Source organism: Ictidomys tridecemlineatus, chromosome 7, assembly GCF_052094955.1.
Source record: "Ictidomys tridecemlineatus isolate mIctTri1 chromosome 7, mIctTri1.hap1, whole genome shotgun sequence".
Lineage (NCBI taxonomy): Eukaryota > Metazoa > Chordata > Mammalia > Rodentia > Sciuridae > Ictidomys > Ictidomys tridecemlineatus.
The window spans coordinates 161,310,843-161,336,760 of NC_135483.1; the positions used below are offsets into that span (position 1 = coordinate 161,310,843).

At 35.9% G+C, this 25,918-nt stretch overlaps 1 protein-coding gene across 1 annotated transcript in view; it reads left to right on the forward strand.

Annotated features, from left to right (window-relative positions):
* The first annotated feature begins 1,286 nt into the window (after positions 1-1,286).
* The window catches only part of Ccdc150 (coiled-coil domain containing 150), a 114,908-nt gene continuing 90,276 nt past the window's right edge, over positions 1,287-25,918 (forward strand). Inside the window, exons 1-8 of the mRNA XM_078017780.1 lie at positions 1,287-1,430; positions 6,279-6,442; positions 10,561-10,781; positions 10,899-11,077; positions 13,020-13,088; positions 19,126-19,242; positions 20,460-20,589; positions 23,877-23,920. Coding sequence (XP_077873906.1) covers positions 1,419-1,430; positions 6,279-6,442; positions 10,561-10,781; positions 10,899-11,077; positions 13,020-13,088; positions 19,126-19,242; positions 20,460-20,589; positions 23,877-23,920 — 936 coding nt within the window. The 5' untranslated portion in view covers positions 1,287-1,418. The remainder of the gene's footprint in view (positions 1,431-6,278; positions 6,443-10,560; positions 10,782-10,898; positions 11,078-13,019; positions 13,089-19,125; positions 19,243-20,459; positions 20,590-23,876; positions 23,921-25,918) is intronic.

Here is a 25,918-nt window from a genome sequence, read left to right on the forward strand (position 1 = left end):
AGATTCTTTTTTCAAACTTGTAATCATTTCACTTAAGATTTTATATGGTTTGCCAGATGGTGATAGGGAAAAAGAAATGAAAAACACGATATTTAATCATTCTGGCTGTCTGCTGCTTAATACGGAGTTCTGAGGACAAGGTGAAATCCTCATCACAAAGAAGCCTGAGTTTTATCTATGAAAGTGCACACACGTGTCCCTCATCTCCTAGTTCCAAAGATATATCAGAGGTCATTGCAAGAGGAATCATACATTCTGAAAAAAAAAAAACAAAACTGTTTTTGCATTGACGTTTTAAAATACATTTCTACTTTCCATATTGAAAGCTTTATTTGGTCCCTTCATCTGAATTACATACGCGGTGCTCATTTTTCTTTCGCTGGATGGACTCAGTAAGATGATTATGTCTTAACAGCTGAGGCTCCTCGGTTAGTCTCTCCAGCTCTTGGGGCTTGGCTCTCAGAAGAATCAGAATAGCCAGATGAATTCAGTCAGACACCTGCTAACTAAAGGAGGACTCATTTCGGATCTGACTGAATTTATTAGAAGGTCCAGGGGATTTTCAGCTGTTTTCTCAGGGAGATGAGAGAAGAGCTGATAATTGTCCTGGCGGTGGTAACAAAGAGTTCTGTCCAGCGACCGAATGCAAAGCCGTGCTGACTTTTCATCATAAAAGGCTCTTCTTTGAACGCACATACATGCTTTTAAAGCAAAACTCAGAAGAGTCTGCAGTCTTATCATTGCTTTCTCGTTTTAAACTACTTACGAGCGGATTTAGAAATACCTATTCACTTACCTGTCAAGGCAAGAAATAAGTTGGGCCAAAGAAATGAAAAGACAAGAGAACAGACTCTATGTGGTTTACTCTCCATCTCACCATCACGAACGTCGAAGAGGGAATTATTCTTTTCCTTTAACAAGAAATTTGGGGTGTTTTTTTTAACCATTTTTTAAAATGCTCGTAAACAAAAATCTATTATTTTTCTATCGTTCAGAATTTACTTGATGACTTTAGTCCTCCTACAACTAAAAGCATTTTCTAATCTCGGACTCGGGTCTACTGCAGGGCGAGTATTTGCCGAAATTAGTGTAACACAGCCGATTCCCCCCGGCAAAGTCCGCTGGGAGAGAGCGGAAACTACATATCCCGGCGAGCCCCGCTCGCGAACACAATGGAGCCCGTCGTCATCCGGGCTACGAGGCTGCACGTTTCCCCACGCGTCGCGGGATTCCGGCCTGGGTCCCGCCCCGGGAGGAGGGCCCTGCTGGGCCTTGAGAACTGCACTTCCCAGCATGCCCTGCTACACCTGCGCTTGCGTACCGGAGCTACCCCGCCAGCGAGCGGGTTGGTTTGAAGTGCAGTGTTAGTTCCATGGAAACCCGCCTGCTTGCAGCAGGACACCGCCATCAGCGGGCAGATGGACTCCGGGGTGAGGCTGCCGGGCCCCGGAGGGAGAAACCGACGGCTCGGACAAGGCCACCACCACCTTTCCCCACAGGCGGAGTCCCGCCCCGCTCCCCGGATTTCAGGCATTTCTGCATTCGACGCCTGTGAACGTCCTTTAAGAGCTAAATTTGCATTGCCCTGGCTCCGCGGAGGGAGGAGGCTAGCCACCAAAGCCCCTAGCTAAGCCCAGTTCCATCTTTTTTTATGAGTTAGGTTGGAGGTTATAGGTTCCTGGGAAGGCCATTTCGATATTAATGTTTGTTGTTGTTGTTTTCCCCCACTGGTTATTCTCCCCGGCCTACTTACTAGACTATAGATAGGTGTCAGGCCTGGGGCCCTGGTGCATGCCTGTAATCCCAGCGACTCAGAAGGCGGGAGGATTCCAAGTTTGAGGGCAACCTCCACAATTTAACGAAAACTTGTCTCAAAAAATATTTAAGGGCTGAGGGTGTATCTCAGTGGCAGAGTGCTTCCCTGGCATGCGGGAGGCCCTGGGTTCAATTCCTAGTCCTGCTAGGATATAATAGACATTCGTTATGTTTGTATTGAATTGCCCTCCTGTTTGCCACCCGTAATATCCCAGGACTGTGTTAGACTCTAAAGACAGAAAAATGATAAAGAATCTAACCTGGCTTTGGAGATGTTCACATTAATCTGTTTTGGACATGTACATCATGTACCTGGTTTTATCTCTGAGTGCTCAGGTCCTTTAATACTTTGTTTCTTATCCAGTCTTATGATTTTATGCACCATGCAGAATTAACTTAAAAATTTATGTCTTCAGGCCACACCTCCCCCCTGAACTCCAGATCCAGACATTCAATCATGCACTGGGCATCTTATCTGTTTTTAATTTAAAAAATTCCAAGCCAACTCTCTGTCTTTCCCCAAAATGGCTTTTTTCTTTCTTTCTTTTTTTTTTTTTCCTTTTTCTTTTTTTTGGTACAGGGGATTGAACCCAGGGGTGTTTTACTACTGAGCCATAGCCCAGCAATTTTTGAGATAGGGCCTTGCTAAATTGCTTAGGATCTACTAAGTAAACACTCAAACTTGGAATCTTCCTGCCTCAACCTCCCAAGTCACTGAAATCACAGGTGTGCCCCACCAAACTTGATCAAAATTAGTTTTTTTTTTTTTTTTAGTTATAGATGAGCACAATACCTTTATTTTTATGTGGTGCTGAAGACTGAATCCAGTGCCTCACACACCCTAGGCAAGTGCTCTACCACTGAGCCACAATACCAACCCCAAAATGGATTCTTAATAGGTTTCTGTTGTCTCAATGGTAATACCATCCTTCCCATTACTCAGGCCAAAAACCTTGCAGTAAATTTGGCTGTTTACTTCCAACACCAAAACCAATCTTTAAAATGTGTAGAGTCTGACCACTTCTTACTGTTCCACTGCTATCACCTCGGTTCTAGGTGGAAGCATCTCCTATTTTTTGCCCTTGCCATCTACTACGCTTAGTGAGTGGAAGAGCCAGGGGGATTGAGTTAAAAGGTAAATTAGGTCACAACAATCCTTAGCTCTAAATCATCTCAGGGTTCTGAGTTGCTGAGCGAAAGCTAAACCTTTACAAGGGTGTTCAAGGCCCTGTGTGATTTCCTATTATTATCTCTTTGACCTCATTTCTCACTATTCTCTCCTTCATTCATTTGTCTGTGATCAAAACTATCTCCTTACCATTTATGGATTCATCAGATATTCTAATACAGAGTTTTCGTACTTAGTATTTGCTCTTTCTGGACTTTGTCCTCAAGATATTCATACAGCTCTTGCCTGACCTTCTTTACAGGTGTTTGCTCAGATATCTCAGTGAGGGACTTTCTTTGACCACTCTTTAAAATTGAAATCTGGACAGCAACCTGTATCCCGTTCTTTTTATTTTTCTCTATAGTATTTTATCACCTACAAACAACTATGTTACTTCGAGTCTATCTTGTCCAATTAGAATATAAACTCCACAAGGGCAGAGTTCTGTCTGTTTTGTTCACTTGCTGAATTCCCCAGTACCTATAACAGTGTCTGGTTCATGTTAAACATTCAGGAAATAGTTGATAGAAGTATGAGTGAATGAAGATAATATCATTGAACTATTTTCTAGTGGTTGTGATAAACAATATTGAGTACTTATTGTTATTTTGGAACCAACAGCACATGGTTGTAGCAGTTGCTAGGTGTAGGTTTTGTATGCACAGAAACAGGTGTTTCCTTTTCAAAGTCATCTGGCTTTTACTAATGTATTTCTATGACATTTGTCTTTCTCATGGCATGCTTTCCATGAAGTTAACTGCCTAGAAGCTCTTTGGAAATACTCTCCCTAAACACTGAAACAGAACTAGATTCATTTGATAATATTCATTCATGTGAATGAATTTTTTTAAATAAAAGTTTGTATCTTTGTATTTTTATTGTTACTGCCAAGCATCAGGACTTAGGTTTAAGGCCACATTCAATATTTACTCCTTTTCAAAATGGGCAAAGCACAAATTTGTTAATTCTATTTTTTCATTGCTGGAATATTAATAATTAAAATATTTATTGTAAGACTGTACTTCTTAGACTCAGTTATAAGGATCTATTAAGTGGCCAATGGATTGTGTTTGTGTGGGGGGTGAATTTTTGCTGTGGTGCTCCTCTTTAGACTTACCAGATAAGTAACTGCAGTAAAAATGCAGATTTCTGTGATTTTAAAATCTGACTCAACAGATGAGTGTATTGGATACTAAATCCTTATTTTGCACTTCTTTTGACAGCTTCCCAGATACTCAGGAACTCTCCCTAATGACTTTTAAGGCTGTCCTTCTTTAGCTATCAGCAATCACTGTTCCCGGTCTTTCTTCCAAGGGCTCTCCTGACCTTGCTTGACACTGTTTTTGTTTGTTCTTGGTGGGGTGAGGCAAGTGGGATGAGAGAGAAAGGGTTTTCAACTAACTGTGAGCCCTGTTTTAATAAATCTCCCAAAAGCTAGATTGACTTGTTTACCTGAGTCAGCAGTTTCCTTACTACCTGAAGAAGATCCTCAATGACTAAGAGACTATTTCAATGTCAACCCTGTGTTATTTCATTTAAAAGCTTTGTCTCCTGCCTACTGCCAGTCAGTTTCCGGTCATCTTGATCTCGCCTTTCTTAGGCTGAATTCCTCTCTCCCGCCTTTTTTTTATACTGGGAACTAAATCCAGTGGTACTTCACAACTGAGCTTTATCCCCAACCCTTTATTTTTTATTTTGAGACCGGGTCTTGCTGAGTTGTTGAGGGTTTTGCTGAGTTACTGAGGCTGGTCTTGAACTTGTGATCTTCCTGCCTTAGCCTCCCCAGTTGCTGAAATTAGAGGCCTGTAATTAAACCACCTTCCCCACAGAGGCTGGGGGTCAAGTTGGTTCTTCCTTTTTGTTCTAGAGTAGTTTTCTTCTCTGGAAGCCTGAGAAGCTCTAATCTGGAACAGGGTTAGATGGGTGCCAAACTCCTACCCCAGCTCGTAAACACTCGTTTTTAAGCAAATGAAACAGCTGAATTTGAAATGTTTTCTGTTTTATTTTTAAGGCTGAATGTGTCTACACTCGTTATAAATAAATGTAAGCATTTTATGCAGATCATAAGTACCTTTCTTAAGGAAATATCAACAAAACTAGACATTTCAACTATTACATTAAAAAATTTGAGGTGAAAATCTGCATCCTATATGGAGAAAATTTCTATTCCATTCCCTATATCTTTTTCTAAAGGTACACTTCTGCTATATTTGTATTAGTATTATATGTTTGGCCTCTGAATGTGGGCAGTTCTTTATATAAGAACCAGCTACCTGGGCCTAACAAGTTTCACAGAAATTGTCCTTTTTCACCCCACACTGTTTGTTCTTGACCTCTTCCTTTTATTTGTTTTCCCACCAACTGTTGCCTGAGACTACCATGTTTCAGAAGTGACTAAAACAAAAAATAATTTTATTTATCCTCACATGAGCAGAGTTTGGAGATTACTGGTTTTGCCAAAAATATCAGGTTAAGCTGAGCCACCCTGGCTTTTTCCTTGTGTTTCAGATACTGGTGATCCCTGGCTCTTTGTTTATATTTAAGTGTGAGGCACTGCATGAAGATCTGAAGGAGAGCTCTGGGCATCATAGGAGGAAAAGGAAGGGTCAGGTGCCATTGTTTCTGGCCTTTTTTTTTTAAAAAAAACAAAAAAACTAAAGTATTCCCAAAGCCCTTTTACAAACTTCTGTCTAAAGCCAGGCAGGATGTATCCCATGGGTGTGACACCTTTAGGGATATGCTGAGCAGGTAAACTTTTCAACTGCCTTAGGAAAGAGGACAGAGGAGCCAATTGTGTCTCACAAGCCCCCTTAACCTGTTTTCCCTACTTTTTCTCCCCACCGTAAGTCTGGTTTATTTCTAGGTCAGCAGTATCAGAATAGTAGGAGACAGAAAATAAAATGGAGAGAAACTCATTTGGTGTCTTTTCCTTGTTATCCCCCTGCCCCCACCTTTTCACCCTACCCAACACAATCAATGGCTTCAACTCCAGCACTGTTTTTGGCAGCAGAACCAGCCCTAGGGGTTTAAAAGCTTTTCCTTCTGCTATCCAGGTTATACTCCACTTATGTAGGAACATGACCCTGGTATATGGAACAGGCTCTATTTGGGAGGTTGGAAAAGAGATGATAAACAACAACTGGTTCTTAAAGCTTCTACCCACATTTAATCAAAGCAGAATACATGGCTACACTTGAGTTCAACAGGACAGTGATTAATATTCTGATAGGAGGGATGTATACAATTTTGAAAAATAATAGAATCTGCCTCACTAACATTGTGACTTTAATCGTAGGAGCGTATGGAAACTACAATATGTAGGCCAATCCTCTCTCCAACCCACATCAACTCTACAGCTTCTGAAACATTCACAGTCCTTCAGCAAAGGATGAGAATAGTAGAAGAACAGACCAGTTCTTTGAGGGATGACTTAATTATGTTGAACTATGGTGAAAAAAGGTAATGAAAAAAATGAACTAGATCTGTTTTATGATGAATTTTGCTTCACTGCTTAGTAACAGGGAATCACTGTGGTATAGTCAATGAAATATTTATAAAAGAAGTGAGAGATGACTATTTGAATATTAATTAGAAAATATATGCAAGATAGAGTTGTTATTCTGTGATAGAGCTACTGTCACCATTCCTCTGTACTGTTATTTAAAATGTGTTAAGTACGAAAACTTAATCCTTTCTCCTTCAATGTATGATTAAAAACAAAACGTAATTTTTCATGTAATTAAAAACATTTTTAGTTTTTATTTTAAAATCAGTTAAGAAAAAATATAAAATGTTACTTTATGCCATTAATTTAGTCTTCATTTTTTTCAGGGGTTTTAAATATTTCATAATTTAGAATTAGGTACTCACAAAAGAACTGAATTGTTTTTCTCCTAGTACTGAAGAAGTTGTTGACTTTAAAGTTGAATTATCAACAGTCTAAGAAATCTGTGTGCCTACACAGACAGTATTGAATGTGTTGGTATGATTTCTTTAAAAAAAAAAACACCTGAGTTTCTCTCATTAAGATCAAATTAATATAGTTGGTATTACAATACCTATTGAATAAATAACTTCAGCATTAAAAGATAACAGCATTTGGTACAATGTCAAGTATGTTAGAAAATAGGAATGTTATTATGACTTTGTTTAAAATTTTTCTAAAAATGTGACTGTTTATATTAACATATATATAAGTCAATATAGAATATAAACTTTAATTCTTAGTTCACCATTATAGAATTATCTAATAAGTATCACTTGTTTTGATGTAACAAAAAAGTTTATAAAAAGTCCAGATTAAAATAAACCAGCACTAAAAAGTGATCTTTATTCATCCCACATTATGTTTCATCCTCATTAACCAATAGTGCTCTCTGTATTTGAGTTTGGAGAAACTAATAAGAAAGAGCCTGTGGACCCATTTGGTTATAGGAGCCAGATGTTATCCAAACACACTTCCTGCAGGGATCTTTATTTAGTAGATTTAAAGCAAGTGGGCACTAGTTCCAGGAGGTCATCTTGTGACTGAGAAGTTTGTGGGCAGATACATGAATGGTCTGTTTAAAGGAAGCATTAAGAAAGCAGGGAGCTCAGTCCATTAGGCAGAAGAGATACCTCTGCATTTTTCTCTGGCCACCAGCTGGAGCAATTATTCAGGTGTGTTAGAATATTGGAAACTGTCAAGTGTGATTGGGCACTGCTTCTGGTATGAGAAAGTTAAGCTTAAAAGTTATGTTGAGGCAATATAAAATATTATAAGCATTCACAAAAATGGGGTATACTGTGATGTTATGATACATACATCCATTGTGGGATGATTAAATCAAGCTAATTAACATCTATCACCTCATCTACTTATTTCTTTGTGGTAAGAAGATTTAAAATCTTATACATTTTGTTGGTTTATTTTTTAAAATATTTATTTTTTAGTTGTAATTGGACACAATATATTTGTTTTTATGTGGTGCTGAGGATCGAACCTAGGGCCTCACACATGCTGGGCAAGCGCTCACCACTGAGCCACAACCCCAGCCCTCTTTTATCCATTTTGATAAAGAAAAGACATAATTATTAACTATAGTCACCAATGCTGTACAATTGATTATTAGAACTTGTTCCTCTAATCCCTCAACAACAAAAAAATAAAAGGAAAAAGAAAAACAATTAGACCTAGGGGCTAGAAATTTAGTTCAGTGATAGAGCACTTGCCTAGCGTGCATGAACTTTGGATTCAATCCCAAGCATTGCAAAAACAACTTATTTATTCCTCCTATCTGATTAAAACTTTATACCCTGTGACTAACATCTCCTTATTCCTTGTCTGTATCCCCAACCCCAGCCACTAATAATCACTATTCAACACTGCTATGAGTTGGGTTTTTAAAATTTAAGATGTGAGATTATATGGTCTTCTGTACCTAGCTTAACTTCACTTAGCATAATGTCCTCAGGATTCATTCATTCCATCACAAATGATAGAATTTCATCCTTTTTAATGACTGAATAATATTCTGTACTGTGTATGTTTCATATTTTCTTTATCCCTTCATCTGTTGATGGGTTCTCAGGTTGTTTCCATATCTTGGCTATTGTGAATAATGCTGCAGCGAACCTGGGAGTTCAGATAGCTTTTCAACATACTGATTCCAATTCCTTTGGATAAATACCCAAAGTGGAATTGCTGAATCATATGTTAATGCTATTTTTAGTTTTTTTGAGGAATTGTTTTAGAAAATTGATGTACAAATATATAGATTTCACTAACAATTTTGACAGTTTTCTCCACATCTTCATCAATATAGTTTTCTTTCATCTTTTTGATAATAGCCATTCTAACAAGTGTGAGATGATATCTCACTGGTTTTAATTTGCATTTACCTGATGACAAGTAAGGATGAGTATTTTTTCATATCCCTATTGGCCATTTGAATGTCATCTTTGGAGAAATGTCTATTCACATTCTTTGTCCATTTTTTAACCAAATTATTTATTTTCTTTCTGGTGAGTTGTTTGAGTTCTTCATGTATTTTGTATATTAGGCCCTTATCAGATTATGATTTGCAAATGTTTTTTCCAGTGTGGGCTGTTTCTTCATGTTTTTGCTTCCTTTGCTGTGCAGAAGCTTTTTAGTTTGATGCAAACCCATCTGTCTGTCTGCTTTGGCTTCCTGTGCTGTGGGAATCATATCCAAGAAACCATTGCCAAGACCAAAACCAGAGATTTCCCCTGTATTTTCTTCTAGTAGTTTTAGTTTCAGGTCTATATTGAAGTCTTTAATCAAATTTTTTGCACATGGTGTGAATCAAGGGTCCAATTTCATTTTTCTGTGTGTGGAAAGCTAGTTTCCCTAGTCCATTTTTTTTTTTCAAAAAGATTACTGTTTTGCCATTGTGTATTCTGGGTACCTTTGTCAAAAATCCACGTACCATAAATGTGTGGGTTTATTTCTGGGCCATCTTATTTGATGTGTCTTTTTAGGCTAGTACCATGCAACTTTGTTATGTAGTTTGAAATCAGATAGTGTGATGTCTTCGGCTTTGTTCTCAAGATTGATTTAGTTATATATATATATATACATATATATATATATAACTAATATATCTTTTGTTGTTCATATGAACTCAAGGGTTTTTTTCTATTTCTGTGAAAAATGTCATTGGGATTTTAATAGGGATTTCATTGACTAAGTAGATTGCTTTGGATAGTGTAGATATTTTAACAATATTAATTCTTCTAATCATGAATCCAGGATATCTTTCCATTTATTTGTGTTATCTTCAGTCTTTAATCAGAGTACAGAGTGGCAGAGTATTCTAGCATATTCCTTTCACAGAGAAACTGGGAGTTTTTAAGTTTTAGTCCCTTTCTTTGCTTTGATCCTGAGGGATTAAGCCGTGGAATTTTGTGCATGCCCATAAAAACTTCTGCTTCATTCTGTGATCCAGGGGGAGATATATATATATATATATATATATATATATATATATATATATATATATATATATATCTGGAAGATGTATAATCCTTGGAAGTGTGCACATACCCATATAATGTCTCCACTTTGTTCTGTGGTCTGGAGATATATATATATATATATATATATATATATATATATATATATATATTTAATCCCAGCTGCTCTTAGAGCTAGGTGAATTAAGAGCCACATCATGGGGAGCCTTAGAGTTAAAGTGCTATAAGTGTAGCCTAAATCCTGTCCCATCAGGGAGAAGCTAGGTTGGGGAATCCTTCCTGACTATAGCATGAAGTTCCCCAGGGTGGCATTTGTGCCCAACTGTGCTTCAGTTTTTCCTATTCATTTGATGTGGATATTTTTTCAGACTTATTTATAAGAATCTCTCAACTCATTTCTGACTTTCTGTTACAAGTAATTAATGTGTGTGTAGATGTTTATTTAGTGCCTTCATAGGTGGAGGGAGAGTTAAGAGCTTCCTATTCTGCTGTGATGCTGATGTCACTCTCTAATTATTAGGAAGATTACATTGACTCAATGGTTGGGATTAACATACTACAAATAACATTGCATAATATTGTTGTATTGGATCTTTGTCCAGAGGCCATTTGGAACCTCCAAAGGGTTTAGAAGAGCCTTCCAGCCAGAAACTCTTTGGTCCTATCAAGAATGAAGTAATTTGTTCAGGAAAAACAGATTTTTTATGGAAGAACTGTGAGTTTCTGGTAAATCGAATGTGCCATCTGGAAAGTCTCATTCAATCCTTGAAGATGAATATCTTTCACATGCAAACTGAAAAGGATTTGAACCCACAGAAAACAGGTATATGGAAGAGAATTATCAGAAATTTGATCCTGTTGGGTACTTGATGTGTTTATGATTCTTTTCCTTGGCTGACCTTCTTTCTACTGTTGATGCCCCTCTTGTGCTGCCTGGTAGCTTTTCTCAAGGATCGATTGAACACAATTCAGGAGGAACATTCCAAGGACCTGAAGCTGTTGCATCTTGAAGTGATGAACTTGCGCCAACAACTGAAAGATGTAAGAGAGGAAGAAGACAAGGCACAAGATGAAGTGCAGAGTTTGACTGCTCCTGTGGAAGTTGCCTCAGAGACAAAGGTTTGAGTCCAGAGTTCTGAAGTATAAACTCACTCTTGTATATTAGCTGGAGGAAATAGCAGACCCATAAAACTGATTTTAAAAGTAGTAGCTATTTCTAGTCATGGCGGTGCATTCCTATAATCTCAGCAACTCTGGAGGCAGAGGCAGGAGGATCACAAGTTTGAGGTCAGCCTCAGAAACAGTGAGAAACTGTCTCACAGTGAAAAATAAAAATGGCTGGAGATGTAGCCCAATGATAAAGTGCCCCTGGCTTCAATCCCCAATTCCAAACAAATAGTTTGTGTTGATGTGAGGATTCTTAGCATTTGACATTTACGTGCATTGATAACTAAAATCACTGTGTGCTGTCAGTGGTTTTTTTTGTTTTGTTTTAAAAAAAAACATGGTATCATTGTTTTAAATAGCTTTATTTTGTTTATTTTTATGTGGTGCCGGGGATTGAACCCAGTGCCTCACATGTACTAGGCAAGCACTCAACCACTGAGCCAAAATAAACGCTCCACCCTAGCCTGATTTTTTTTTTTTTTAAATAGTGTCCTTACCCTGTACAATAGACAGCATCCAGAGGTATGAGGTAGTGTGTGCTCTTCAAGAGCGTGTATGCTAGTTGGGAGAACAAGGCATATAATGATAAATAGTGAAAAATAAATGTAGGAAGTGCTAGAAGACAGTCTAAGACAATAAATGAATATTGCAGAGTAAGGCTTTTGTATTCAGTGTTTTTGAGAAGTGAGAAATCCCTTATCTATCAAGATTAGGTAGGCTTCAGGAAAGAGCTAGGACTGAAGCTGAACCTTGAGAAGGCAAAGTGGAGGGATAAGAACATTTCCAAGAACGCACACAGAGACAGCAAAGAGTAGGGTCTGCTGGGAAAAGAAACTCAGAGTATTGTTTCCTTTCTAAGGACCAAGCAGTATTTTAGATATTCAGGATACTATTTGCAAGGCCTTATGAAGTAGGATATTACTATTCCTATTTTTATTTTTAACAATAAGACTATTGGGACTCAGGGAGAAGTCACTTGTCCAAGATTACCACATGCTCATCTTCTTCCTGAAGCCCATGTTTGAACCTACATCTTTCTTCCAGGTGCAGTTAGGGTGAAATATATAAACTAGCCTCACAGGGATGAGAATTTGTGGGAAATAAGTTGGGCATTAGCTAGGGAACACATTGTAGAGAATATCAAGAATAATATCATCAACATATAGAATAATCAATAGTTGGGCTGAGCCTGTGAGAAGGGTTTAAGAAATCACAATGAAAAATAGGAAAAGCTAATTTGGGGGTATTATATAGTATTGATTATGGAGAAAGGAGATCAGAGGCCGGGAAACCAATTAGGAATCTATTGCATTATTTGGCTTGAGAAAAATTAAGTCTGACTGGGGGTTGTGGCATTTTGAAAGGAAAGAGGTAAGAGATACATTGTGAAGAAAGATATTGTAAAATATGGTATTAGATAGAGATATAAGGAAGGAAAGAAGACAAAAATGAGTCTGAGATTTTACATCTAGGATTGTGGTGCCACTAACATTAATAATAAAGAAGAGAATAAGTAATGGAAGCTATGGTTTTCATCCTCAACTCCTAAGCATGAACAATATTTAAAGCTAGACTAAATCATTCTTAGAAAATTTCCCCTATAAGAAAAGTATCTATTATTTTCCAGCTTGTCCTCTCTTGAATTTTATATGAAAGGTGGGTGTGATTAATCACTATTTATGATCTAAAAGGTGAAATGATAGACACTGTGAATCAAAGTAATAAAATCTTATGTAATAATTACTTCAGACTTATAAGGAATATTTATAAGCATATTAAAGATAGTTTTTATTTTTAATATGTTAGGGAAATGCCTTGATTTGAACTGATAATCCATAGAGAAAATCATTCCTGTCATTTTAGATTATTTAAAACCTCTTTTCCTATTTTTTAGGATACTGCAGCTATTATTGAAGAGGAACTGAAGACCACAAAACGTAAAATGAACCTTAAAATTCAGGAGGTAAGACAAAAGATGCGGAGGTGTTGGAATTGCAAAGAGGAAATCAAGAAAGTTTAGAGAATGAAAAGAATCCTTTGAAGAAGAAAATATATGACTATGTAATAGGAATACTAAAAATATACCCCATGTAATTTAGGTGAAAGTGTCTGCCTTTACTTGGCAATACAGACTTCCTTTTCTCTCAATACTGCCATAAAACTGGACATGATAAATAAATGCCCTCTGACCGAAGAAGGAAATAGTTACCACATATGGTTACTGATTTTCATGTTATTGCCCACATACTACAATAATTAAGTGGACACTTTCATAGAAAGGCCTTTTAATCCAAAATTATGTTTAACATAAAAAGTTTTTTAATAAGACAGGTCATCTAATTTTATCTAGAAACCTGAATTTCAGCTTAAGTTTTGGGAATTACCACATGAGTGACTGCTAAAAACTGTAGGGCTAAAAATTTGCAGCTAAAAACAGAAGAGTGAAGAATTACTAATCAGTATATCATATAGTGGCCTTACAATCCCAGTAATCCCTGACAGAATAGTAATAGGTATTAGTCCAAATTAAAAAGGTCAAATTATATTTAAAAGATTCTTTTATGTAAACCAGAGAAGTAAACATACTTTTTAGGAAATTTCTCATGCAAAAGTTTTTTAAAAATTATAGATGATAGTTCTTCAGTTGGTAAATATTGCTATCTTTAAAACTGTCTTCCATAGAGAACTTTATTTACCAGTAATTAATAATAAAAGCATGATTGTTCATAGTTAAAAATTTTTTTTAGATATTTTAATAGTTTAGAGCAGTTTTTAGTTTGTAGAAAAATTGTGCAGAGCCAGCTGAGGCAGGTGGAATAGCAACAAGGCCAGCATGGGCAACTTAGTGAGACCATATCTCAGCTCCTGGTAGAGAGCACCCCTGAGTTCAATACCCATTACTGCAAAAAAAAGAAAGAAAGAAAATTGTGCAGAAAACAGAGTTCCCATTTACTCCTCTCCTCTCCCAATTTCTTATATTAATATTATCTATTTTTATTCTGAAGACAGAAGAATGGTCTTCGATTCATTGTACACAAATCGAGCACAATTTTTCACTTCTCTGGTTGTATTAATATTATTGCATTAGAATGGTATGTTTTTGACATTTGATAAACCAGTATTGATTCACCATTTAAAGTCCATAGTTTATATTAGACTTCATTTATGGTTCTATACAGTTCTCTTTTTAATGTTTTTATTAGTGCACTATAGTTATTTATAATATTGAAATTCATTTTGACATAATCATACATGTGTGGACCAATTTACTCCAATTAATTTCCCAATACTTCTCCTTTACCTAACTTTTTCCCTTCCCCATATCCCCTTGTCTCCTTTTTGTACTCTACTGGTTTTCCTTCTATTTACTTATAAGTAAATTTAAGTAAATAGACTTATAAGTAAACTTAAAAGTATTTACTTTTAAGTAGTCCTTTATAAATATACATGAAATGAAATTCACTTTGGTATATTCATATATGTACACAGCATTATTTATTCAATTTCATTCCACCATTTCTCCCCTTCACCATCCCTCATCCCTTTCCCTCAATCCCTTTCCTCTGCTTCACTGATCTTCCTTCTGTTTTCATGGGATTCCCCATCTCCCCCTACCCCTTATTTTGCTCTGTTTTTGCATATGAGAGAAAATATTCAATCCTTTATTTCTGAGTCTGGCTTATTTCATTCATCATAGTTGTTTCCACTTCTGTCCATTTACCGGCAAATACTATAATTTTATTCTTTATGGCTGGATAAAACTTCATTTTGTATATATACTACATTTTCTTTATCTATTCATATGTTGACAGGTCTAGGCTGGTTTCATAACTTGGCTATTGTGAGTTGTGCTGCTATTACTATAATATGCTGTAGTGGCTATATCACTACAGCATGATTTTAGTTCCTTTGGATAAATACCAAAGCATGGTATAGATGGGTCATATGTTAGTTCTATTCCTGTTCTTTTGAAGAATCTCCATACTGCTTTCCAGAGTGGGTACAAAATTAAGAGTCCCACCAACTATGTATGAATGTGCTACATAATGCCATCTATCTACCTTACAGAGTCAGAAACAATAGTTTCACTGCCCTAAAGAGGCACTGTGGTCTGCATACTCAAAGATTCTGCCTGTCCCTCTAGTACCTGGCAAACACTGTTTTTAGAGAGTATTTATAGTTTTGTTATAGTTGGAGTAATACAGTATGTACCCTTTTTGGACTGCCTTTCTTCCACTTAGCATATGCATTCAAAGTTCCTTCATGTCTTTTCATTGCTTGATAGATCATATCTTTTTATTCCTGAAAAATACTGCATTCTATGTACCACAGTTTTTTCATGCACTTATCTATTAAAAGATGTCTTAGTTATTACAATCATTGGAAATTATGAATAAAGCTACTATAAATATGTGTGTGTACGTTTTTGTGTGGGCATATGATTTCAAGTCATACGAGTAAATAACCTAGGAGTATAATTGCTGGATTGTATAGTAAGCCTATGTTTAGCTTTCTAAGAAACTGCCATCCCCCCACACAAAATAATTGATACCCACCAGCCAGGACTTTTTGCCATTTAATAGGTGTGTATTGGTATTGTGTCTTAATTTGCAATTCCCTAATGATATTTAACATTGAGGACCTTTTCATAGGCTTATTTGCCAGTATATCCTCTTTGGTATCTGATCTTTTTTTCATTTTGTAACTAAATTTTTTTAATATGGAGTTTTTAGAGTTCTTTATATATTTTGAATATTCTTTGGTTTGGATATAATTTGAGTGTATTTTTGAAGGTGCATGTGTTGGAACTTGATCTCCGGTATCATGATATAAGGAGATAGTCAGGACTTTAAGAGGTGGGACCTATGGAAGGTGTTTAGGTCACTGGGGACAGCACGCTTGGAAGAGATTAATGCAGATCTCACAGTTCCTCAGAGAGTCAGATTGTTATACAAAAGAGTGAGCCTGACCCCAGATCTCTCTGGCTTTCTCTCTTGCTGTGTGATCTTTCTAAAAGCATTTCTTCTATTGTGATGCCATCTGCCCCACACAGATGTTGAACATATGGGGCCATCCAATCTTGGACTTTCAGTCTCTAAAACTATGAACTAGATAAATCTCATTCCTTTATACATTATTTAACCTCAGGGGTTTTGTTATAGCAACAGATAATAGGTACAGGTTCTTCATGAAATATTTGTTATGCAATTATTATCTGCCAATCTGCAACTTGTCTTTTTAAAAAATTTTAAAATTCTTTTTAGTTATATGACAGTAGAATGTATTTTGACATACATACATGGAGTATAGCTTTCCAATTTTATTATGGTTATACATAATGTGGAGTTACACTGGTCATGTATTTATATATGAACATAGGAAAGTTATGTCTGATTCATTCTCTTGTCTTTCCCATTCCCATACCCCTCCCTTCCCCTGACTCTGTCCTGTCCTGTTGCGAGCTATCCATGGGCTCTGTGTGTGAGCTATGTGCATTTGAGTGGTATGAGGGGACTGGCCTGATGTTGCTGCCTGATTGGGCTGTGCGTTGCATGTGTGCCTTTTTTCTCCTTTACCTGTGATCCCACACAGCACCTGAGATGGGTGTGGCTTTCCAAGATGTCAGTCAACCTTCTGACCACAAGACATTGCTAAGCAAGATGCCACCCTTTGAAACCCAATCTCTTGCCTTATTTGGGTGGAATATTCAATGAATAGCTTTTCTCCAATAAATGAGGGGGGGGTGTTCAGGTGTGCTCACTCTCTTGCTTGCCTCTCTTGCTCCCCTTGCCCTCTTTCCAGCGTAGGAGCTGATCTTTGAGGTTGCAGAGCCTTCCTGACCCCCACAATTGAGAAAAAGATATTTTCATGTTTGTGTGGTTTTTTTGTTCCCAGCCCAATTCACCTGGAGTGGCCTTACTTTTGTCACCCCAGCAGGATGTGGATGACATTGTCTAGTCTGGTGAACCTCCCATTCCTGTGCCCCTACCTATTGTGAGTGAGCATCCATATATCAGAGAGAATATTCAGCCTTTGATTTTGGGGGGGTTAGCTTATTTTACTTAGCATGATGGTCTCCAGTTTATCCATTTACCAACAAATGACAGAATTTCATTCTTCTTTATGGCTGAGTAATATTCCATTGTGGATATGTACCACATTTTCTTTATCGGTTCATCTGTTAAAGTGCACCTAGGTTGGTTCCATAGCTTAGCTATTGTGAATTGAGCTGTTATAAACACTGATGTGGCTGTGTCACTATAGTATGTTGATTTTACATCTTTTGGGTACATGCTGAGGAGTGGGATAACTGAGTCAAATGGTGGTTCCATTCCAAGTTTCCTGAGGACTCTCCATTCTGCTTTCCCTAGTGGTTGCAACAATTTTCAGTCCCGCCAGCAATATAGTGTATACCTTTTCCCTCACATTCTTGCCAACATTTATTGTTACTTGACTTTTTGATAATTGCCATTCTGACTAAAGATGGAATCTCAGTGTAGTTTTAATTTGCATTTCTCTATTGCTAGAGATGTTGAACATTTTTTCATATATTTGTTGACTTCTTGTATTTCTTCTTCTATGAAGTGCCTGTTCAGTTCTTTTGCCCATTTATTGATTAGGCTATCTGGTGTTTTTTATTTTTATTTTTTGAGTTCTTTATATATCCTGGAGATTAATGCTCTATCTGAGGTACAGGTGGTGAAGATTTTTTCCCATTCTGTAGGTTCTCTCTTCATGTTCTTGATTTTTTTCCTTTGTTGTGTAGAAACTTTTTAGTTTGATAGCAGCCCATTTATTAATTCTTGATTTTACTTCTTGTGCTTTTTGAGAAAATTGGTTCCTAGGCTGATATGATAGAGAGTTATGTCCCAAGCATTTTGAATGAGGAATACTGCACCTGTGTTACAGAGAATACAGATGAACAGCCAGGGAACAGATGCATAGGCAAGGCATGTGAGAAATGAGGTAGAGCTTCTGAGCTCTCTCCCAGCACCCCCTCCAGTCACCTGCAGGTGTTCAGCTATCTGTAAGCTCTTAAAACTTGGCTCTCTTGAGTTTTTGTTGAGGCTTCATTACTTAGCCATGTTTTATTACATCATTGGTCACTAATGATCAACTCAACCTTCAGCCCCCTCACCTCCCCAGGGGCTGGCAGGTAGGACCAAAGTTTCTAAACCACTGATCATGCCTTTCTGACTAGCCTGTATGCTGAAGCTATGTAGGGGACCCCAGCCACAGTCATCTCATAATCATGTCATAACATATGAGAGATGCCCTTACCTGGAGATCCTAAGGGTTTTAGTAGCTGCATGCTAAGAGCCAGGAGCAGAGACCAAATATAATATATATCTTATGTCACAATACTACAGTGTGCAGGTTCTCAATGAGTGTCAGTCTTGTCTTCCCCTTAAAAGTTGCTACATTGTTTAGACCTTTAAATTACAAAATAATTGAAATGGCTTTTAGAGGCATGACTATAGTACAATAGATTAAAATATATAAAAGTATCAAAATATGAGAAAAGAGTTGACAAAAATTCAGAAAATTCAGAAATAATGTTACTGAAATCTGGTATTTGTGTTTTTTAAACTTTTTTTATTACAATCCATTGCAGGACATGAATTGCATACATGCAACATTCCATGAAGCAATACTTATCCTTACTACATGTCTGTGTGCTCTAATTTCTTTCCATTCTGCTCTACTATTTTCCTTTTCCTAAGTGCTGCTTCCAGCTTCCTCTATTGGGTCTTAACATACAATTTGGAAAACAGATTAACAGTATGAAGATGAGAGCAACCCAGTTTGACTGTTTCCTAGAAAGCCATCCATCAGGGAAAAACCAGCATGTTTCTGAGTAGTCATAAATGAAAGAAGAACATTTGGGGATGATATAACATGTCTGGGAACATTTGGGGATGAGATAACATGTCTGGTAACTTTGCTGTTCATTAGACATATGTTCAATTGGTCTTGCTAACTGCAGTATTGTTCTATAGCTAAGGAGACAACTGGCTCAGGAGAAGCACTTCAGGGAATCTCTTGAGAAATCTGAATCAGTCATGCTACTCAAAATACAGGAAATGGGATCAACAGTGGAAGAAGAACGGAAACAGGTAGATTTCTTCTCCTTATTTATATTAGGGAAATAAATAAAATAAAAACTGATAACTTCATCAATAAACTTTTTATTTTGCTAATTTCTTCTAGATTTATTGTTTAGTTTTCTTTAGTGACCTATTAGCATTCTTAGTATGATTTTTAAAAAATTAGTGCAAAATAAGAAAGGACTCTAATATTACATATTGTAATACTCTTCATTTATGAATGAAAATGTGAAGGACCAGAGAAATTAATTTGTTTCAGGTATTATAGAGGTGAACTCCTAACTCCTGGTACAATATCTTTCTTCTACACCAAGCAGTCTTTACTACAGGCATTGATTTTGAAAGGCATTGCCCTGGGCTATGTATATGATCTGGATAGAAAATAAAGACTAACCTGAACTAACAATGTTAACATCCAAAGAATGTTAATAAGTAAAACAATCAAGAATGTATTTACACCGCTGATTTTATTTATAATTTTAACACAATATTTTTGCCTTTGTTGTAGTATTTGAAATATCTATATGTAAGTTAGAATACTTTAAATTCTAACTAACCAGGGCAATTGTATTTTCATATTTAATACCCATAATTAGATTATATAATTTTTATTATTTTAACCAATGACTGCCATTAACAGCAGAGTTATTAAAAGGATTCTACTTAAGGAATTTAGAAATGGTTCTTTTTTGCTGTAACTTTTACTGCCTGTGTGATAGTCATTAGCCACTTAAGCTATTTAAATTCAATTCCTCACTCTGGTCACATTGTACCTGCTCATTAGCCTCTAGTGGCTAGTGACTATTGTGTTGAAGAATGCACAGAAGTTCTATTGGACAGCTCTGTATAAGGCACTGCATTCTGTTGAGTGGTTTTTTTGGGGGGCATGGGGGACCGTACTGGGTATTAAACACACCAGCGCTATACCACTGAGATTTATCCCCAATCCTTCTTATTTGTTTGTTTTATTTTGAGAAAGGGTCTCATAAATTGCTAAGGCTATTCTTGAATTTGGGATACTCCTGTTTCAGCCTCCCCAATCACTGGGATAACAGACATAAGCCACCATGCCCAGCTTCTGTTGAGATTTTAACTGTGACAACATATTAAATACTCCTATTTTCTCTTCAGTGACATTGAGGTTGGAAATTCTGTCTTCCACAAGTTTTCTATAAGGTCATTTATTAGAAATCTTCAGAAAATGAGTTTTTCTTTTACAATTTCAGGTGCACATTTTGCAGCAAAACTGTGTTGCCTTACGCAGTTCTATACAGGCCACCCAAGAACTACTGGCACAGGAGCAACAGAAAAAAGAAGGGTTGGAGATGGCTATCTCACAACTCAAGTCTGATCTAAGTATGAACATAGATGCTAGAAGTCACACTTTTGTTAGTATTTTGAGATTTCATGCAAAAACTCCTATGATCCCAAATTCTTGAAGTAGCCAGTGTTACTGGCATTTCCCACAGTTCTGTATGTAAGTAACTGCTGATTTCTTTTCTACCTATAACACTGAAACAAAAATCAATGTTGGTAATAAAATTAGGACCCTATTTGTTGTAAACTATTCTTTTACATTATTTTCCCTTCTTATTTAAGTGTTTGGGACTTGGGAACATTTGTTTTCCAGATATTTATATTGAATACTGGATAATAAAATATTAATAAGGAAATAAGTCTATTCTTGCTAACTACAGATTCTGTCAATTTCTCATGTTAAACTCTCCATTCTTCAGGTTATCAATATATTTTGGTTAACCTATATTTGTAGAAATAGATAGTTGTCAGATACTTAAATAGTATTTACACTGTTTCCTTCATTTTATAGAGATGAGTGACACAGCTGGTAAATGGAAGAGCCTAGATTTGATCCTGAGTATAGGTACTCAATCATGCTGCTTCTAACTCATCAGCTCTTTGTCTTACCACTTTGTTATATGTCATTGTAAAGCAATTTTTAAGTAGTTTCAACTATAGAAATCATGAAGAGTCATGTGTATCATGTTTTTTACAAAAATTATTTAATACTCAAAGCTAGCCACGGCTATTCAAAATTATTTGAACAAAGAAATGGCAAAGCGAAGCCTAAACCTGGATCTTTTAACCCTTTAAGTCCCATATTCCTTCTGTTGCACCTTCTCTGCTCTCTTGCTATACTGTGCAAGGGAATAGCATAAAGGAAATGAAAATTATAAAAAATAAAGCAAAGAGTAATCTGATCAATGTTTTGATTTTTTCTAGTTCCACTTTGTGTGTGTGTGTGTGTGTGTGTGTGTGTTACTGGGAATTGAACCCATGGGCATTGTACATGCTAGGCAAGTGCTCTACCACTGAGCTACATCCCTCTCTATTTTTTTTAAGATGGGGTCTCATTAAGTTGCCAAGGCTGGCCTTGAACTTGCAAGCCTCTTGTTTTCACCCTTCTGAGTAGCTGGGATTATGGGCATGTGCCATTATGCCCACCATTTGATTTACTCTTTTTAGTGGAAAATAACTTTCCTTAAAGTTGTTGGGTAATGAATTACTATATGAAGTTCTCTGACAATGGCCCAAGAAAACTTTGTCTTCTTATAATCGTGTGCCTACAAAAATGTATGTTGCATTTTATGATGCTTCCATATTATCTCAGTTGAGATTTACAGCAGTCTTTTCAGAAAGATAAGAAAATATACCTGTTACACAGAAGAATAAAAAGATCAGAGAGACTGAACCCAATAACACAGCAAATAGAATAGCTGGGACTAAACTGCAGATCTTTCTTTTAGTTGGCTCTCTTATTGAGGTTTTTTTTAAAAATGTTACTTTCACATTGGTTAATGCTTTATTGTTTAATTTTGTAAAAAATATGTGAAGACCATTAAAAAAAGGAAAGTTAAAACAACGGTAATTCATACTAACATGAGGAAAATATGAATATAATATGAATATCAACTATGTGCTAAATTTTTAATTATAGACTTTTTACTATAAGTAATTTTATTACTTTAAGGTACAAATAGTTATTCTATTAATAAAATATTTAAAGGCATTTTTATTAATCTATTAACTGGATTAATAAAAATGCCTTTAAATATTTTCAATTTTAAAATGTAATTTTTTAATTTATGTAGTAACAAAAATTTATATACCTACTACTTAAAGTGATTAAATTGTTCTCCCAAGATAAACACTCCTCTTTTATTCTTTGATTAGTAGAACTTTCAAAACAGGTCATAGAGTCTATCTTTTTTATTCTTCACACATTTTAATTAGAGTTTAATAAGTTATGAGTTTATGTATTCAAAAAGTATGGTTTTTATAAGGTATATCCTATATAAAATTTAAGTTTTCATAATTTTCTGACTTTAGCATTGAAGTAAAAAAAAAAAAAACAAATATTTTTTGGCAGTGTCTACAAAGTCTAATTACTCTCAGAAAAGTTTGTTTTTGGTAACTGGTGATTGAACCCAGGGACGCTATACCACTGAGCCACATCCCAACCCCTTTTTATTTTTTATTTTGAGACAGGGTTTTGCTAGATTGCTTAGGGCCTCATTAAGTTGCTGAGGTGGCCCTTAAACTTGTAATCCTCCTGCCTCAGCCTCTCAAGACCCTGGGTTTACAGGGATACACCACCACACAGGCGAAAGTTTATATCTTTTGACTAAAGTGTGTAATGCCAAACTGTTCCCCAGTTTTCTGCTTTTTATTTTCTTTTTATTGCCTATGCTCCTGAGTGGTTTCAAATGTCTTTCCCCCACATAAAATCATACTCCTGAGCTCCATACTCGTATCTTTTTATTTTATTTTCTGAGGTGGTAGACATTGAACCCAGGTCCTTGTTCATACCAGAGAAGCACTCTACTGCTAAGCTACATTCCCAGCCCTTTAAAAATTTTTATTTTGAGATAGAGTCTTTCTAAGTTGCCCAGGCTTGCCTTGTAGTCTTTCTGCCTTAACTTCCTGAGTATCTGGTATTATAGTTGTGTACCATCATACCTTGTTAGACCAGTATCTTACTGCCAACTAAACATGCATATTTGAATGCTCTTCAGATGCATCAGAGCATATGGAAAACTTAAGAGTTTATTCATTTTTACCCATTCTAGCCTCTAAACATTCTCTTTGCCCTGTATTTCACAGTTGACGTGTCCTGCATCCCAAGTTCGAATGCGATAGATTCTCCTTGACTCCTCTATTGCATTTACCCTACTAATAACCACCAAGTCCTGGCAGTCCTCTCTGCTTACTATTTCATAAGTCCATTTTTCCTCTGCAGCCCCATTGTTATCCTAAGAGAGGCAGCTCTCACTGTTTTACACTGATCTTTCTGCCTTTATTGAATCTCTCCAACAAAAAACTTCTGTGATCTCTCCAACAAAAAACTTCTGTTCAGCACTCTTCTTGGTTTAACATCCCTCAGACTCATCATTAATGCATTGAGTAGATAAAATGTTGTCTCATTTACCACTGTAAATGACTGTAGACTAGTTTCTTGATGATTTTATAATAGTTTTTGGCCTATGAAAATCAGAATAGAATCTTTGAATTCTTTTTTCACAAAATATTGATTAAAAAAACTTAGTTTCTGAGGAGGAAAAATATCTTGTGTTTTCAATGTAGTAATTTATTATTGTCATAATTATATGGATTTTTGTTTTTAGTTTCTAGAGATGACCTCATTTCCAAGTTGGTTGAAGACAATAAGGTAAGTTTTCCTCTCTTTACTAAGTCATATTTTCTCATTCATGTTGTTTTTTATAGTCCTTATTGTTTATCCTAAAAACTTTAGGAAAAAAAATTAGATAAATAAGTTGCATATTCTGGATAACACTAGGTATTAGGAACTAAGTAATCATTTCTTGCAAGTTATTATAGTTTGAAAAGGTGAATTGGGGCTAGGGCTGGGGCTGTAGCTCAGTGGCAGAGCACTTGCTTAGCATACGTGAGGCACTAGGTTTGATTCTCAGCACCACATAAAAATAAAAAACAAATTAAACATAGTCATTCTGTCCATCTACAACTACAATTTTTTTTTAAAAAAGGTGAATTGGCAAGTATGATGAGATATTTGTGGATTTTGCCAATTTATAAACTAATTATTAAAAAATTTCAATGAAATTTAAGAAATATAAATACATAGCAGTATCAATGTATTCATTTCTACTGAACTGTACTACTAAAAATAGTTATAATGGTAATTTTCATATTTACTTTACCATAACTTTAAAAATATAAACTTTTTTATAGCTTTATTACACTTTGAAATGAATCTCTTGATGATGAGGATCCCATTTGGAAATTTTTTTCGGGTGCTATCTCATCCTGTGTTGTGTGATGTTTATCTTTCCTGAAATGCTTCTCCTGGAAAAGTAGAAAAGTGTTTTTCTCTATAGTGAGAAAGTTTATACTCTGTTCTTTCCCGTTCTACAAGTAGCTGGTAGGGAAAGCCCAACCTACAATTCACATCACTGTCACTCTACTATCTCAAGAAAACTAGTTTGTGGCTACCCTCTTCCAGCCTCCACTTCCAGGTACTTCTTGATAAAATGTCTTTTAAATAATTCTTGAATGTACACCTTTTAAATTGCAAGAGCTTATTGCTAATAGGAAAAAAATGCATATGCAATATAAGAAATCTGCAATCATAGAGTAGAACTTTCTTGATATAAGGATATTAGTAATATTTAGGTTATAGTTTAAGGAGTTCTTTCTGATTGGAATCCCATTGTGAGAATAAACTTAATAAATAGTTTAAAAAAACAGACCATATTTTTAGAGCTGTTTTCTGTTCCTAGCAAAATTGATCAGAAGCTATAGAGATTTCCCAGGTACCCTCCTGCCCCCCTATACATGCCTCCTTTATTATTTACATGCTCTTTGGACTGGTAAATTATTACAAATTGATGACTATATTGACATAGCAAAGTCTGTAATTTACATTAGATTTCACTTTTGTACATTCTATGGATTTAGACAAATGTATGATGACATATATTCACTATTATAGAATCATACAGAGTACTTTCACCATCCTAAAAATCTTCTGTACTTTATCTATTCATTACTCCTCCCCTTGCAACAGCTGATATTTTTACTGTCTTCATAGATTTGCCTTTTCCAGAATATCATATGGTTGGAATCATATAGTACATGTAGCCTTTTTAGACTGGCTTCTTTCATTTAGTATTTTAAGTTTTTTAATTATGAATAAAGATGCTATAAATATAGCAATATAAACATAACTATGGGCAAGTTTTTTTGTGGACATAAGTTTTCAGCTCTTTTGGGTAAACACCAAGGAGTGTGATTGCTGTATCATATGTGGTAATAATAATTTGAGTTTGTAAGAAATTACCAAACTGTCTTCCAAAGTGGCTTTGTCATTTTGCTTTCCCATCAACAATGAATGAGAGTGCCTGTTGCTTTATATCCTTACCAACATTTGGTGCTGTCATTGTTCTGGATTTTTATTATTCGAATAGGTGTATACTAGTATCCTTATTTTGTATAAACAGTTTTGATAAATAATTTTAAAATAAAGAGAAGTTTGGGAGTGGAAAATACTAAGATTTTTAACTCTTTGTGTAAGACAAATACACATGTATCTCATTGGAAAACTTGAACAAGTACTGGCCAGAATACAGATAGGTATTTTTATAGAGATATATATGATATCTTGTACATGTGAAAAAGGGAAGTTTTT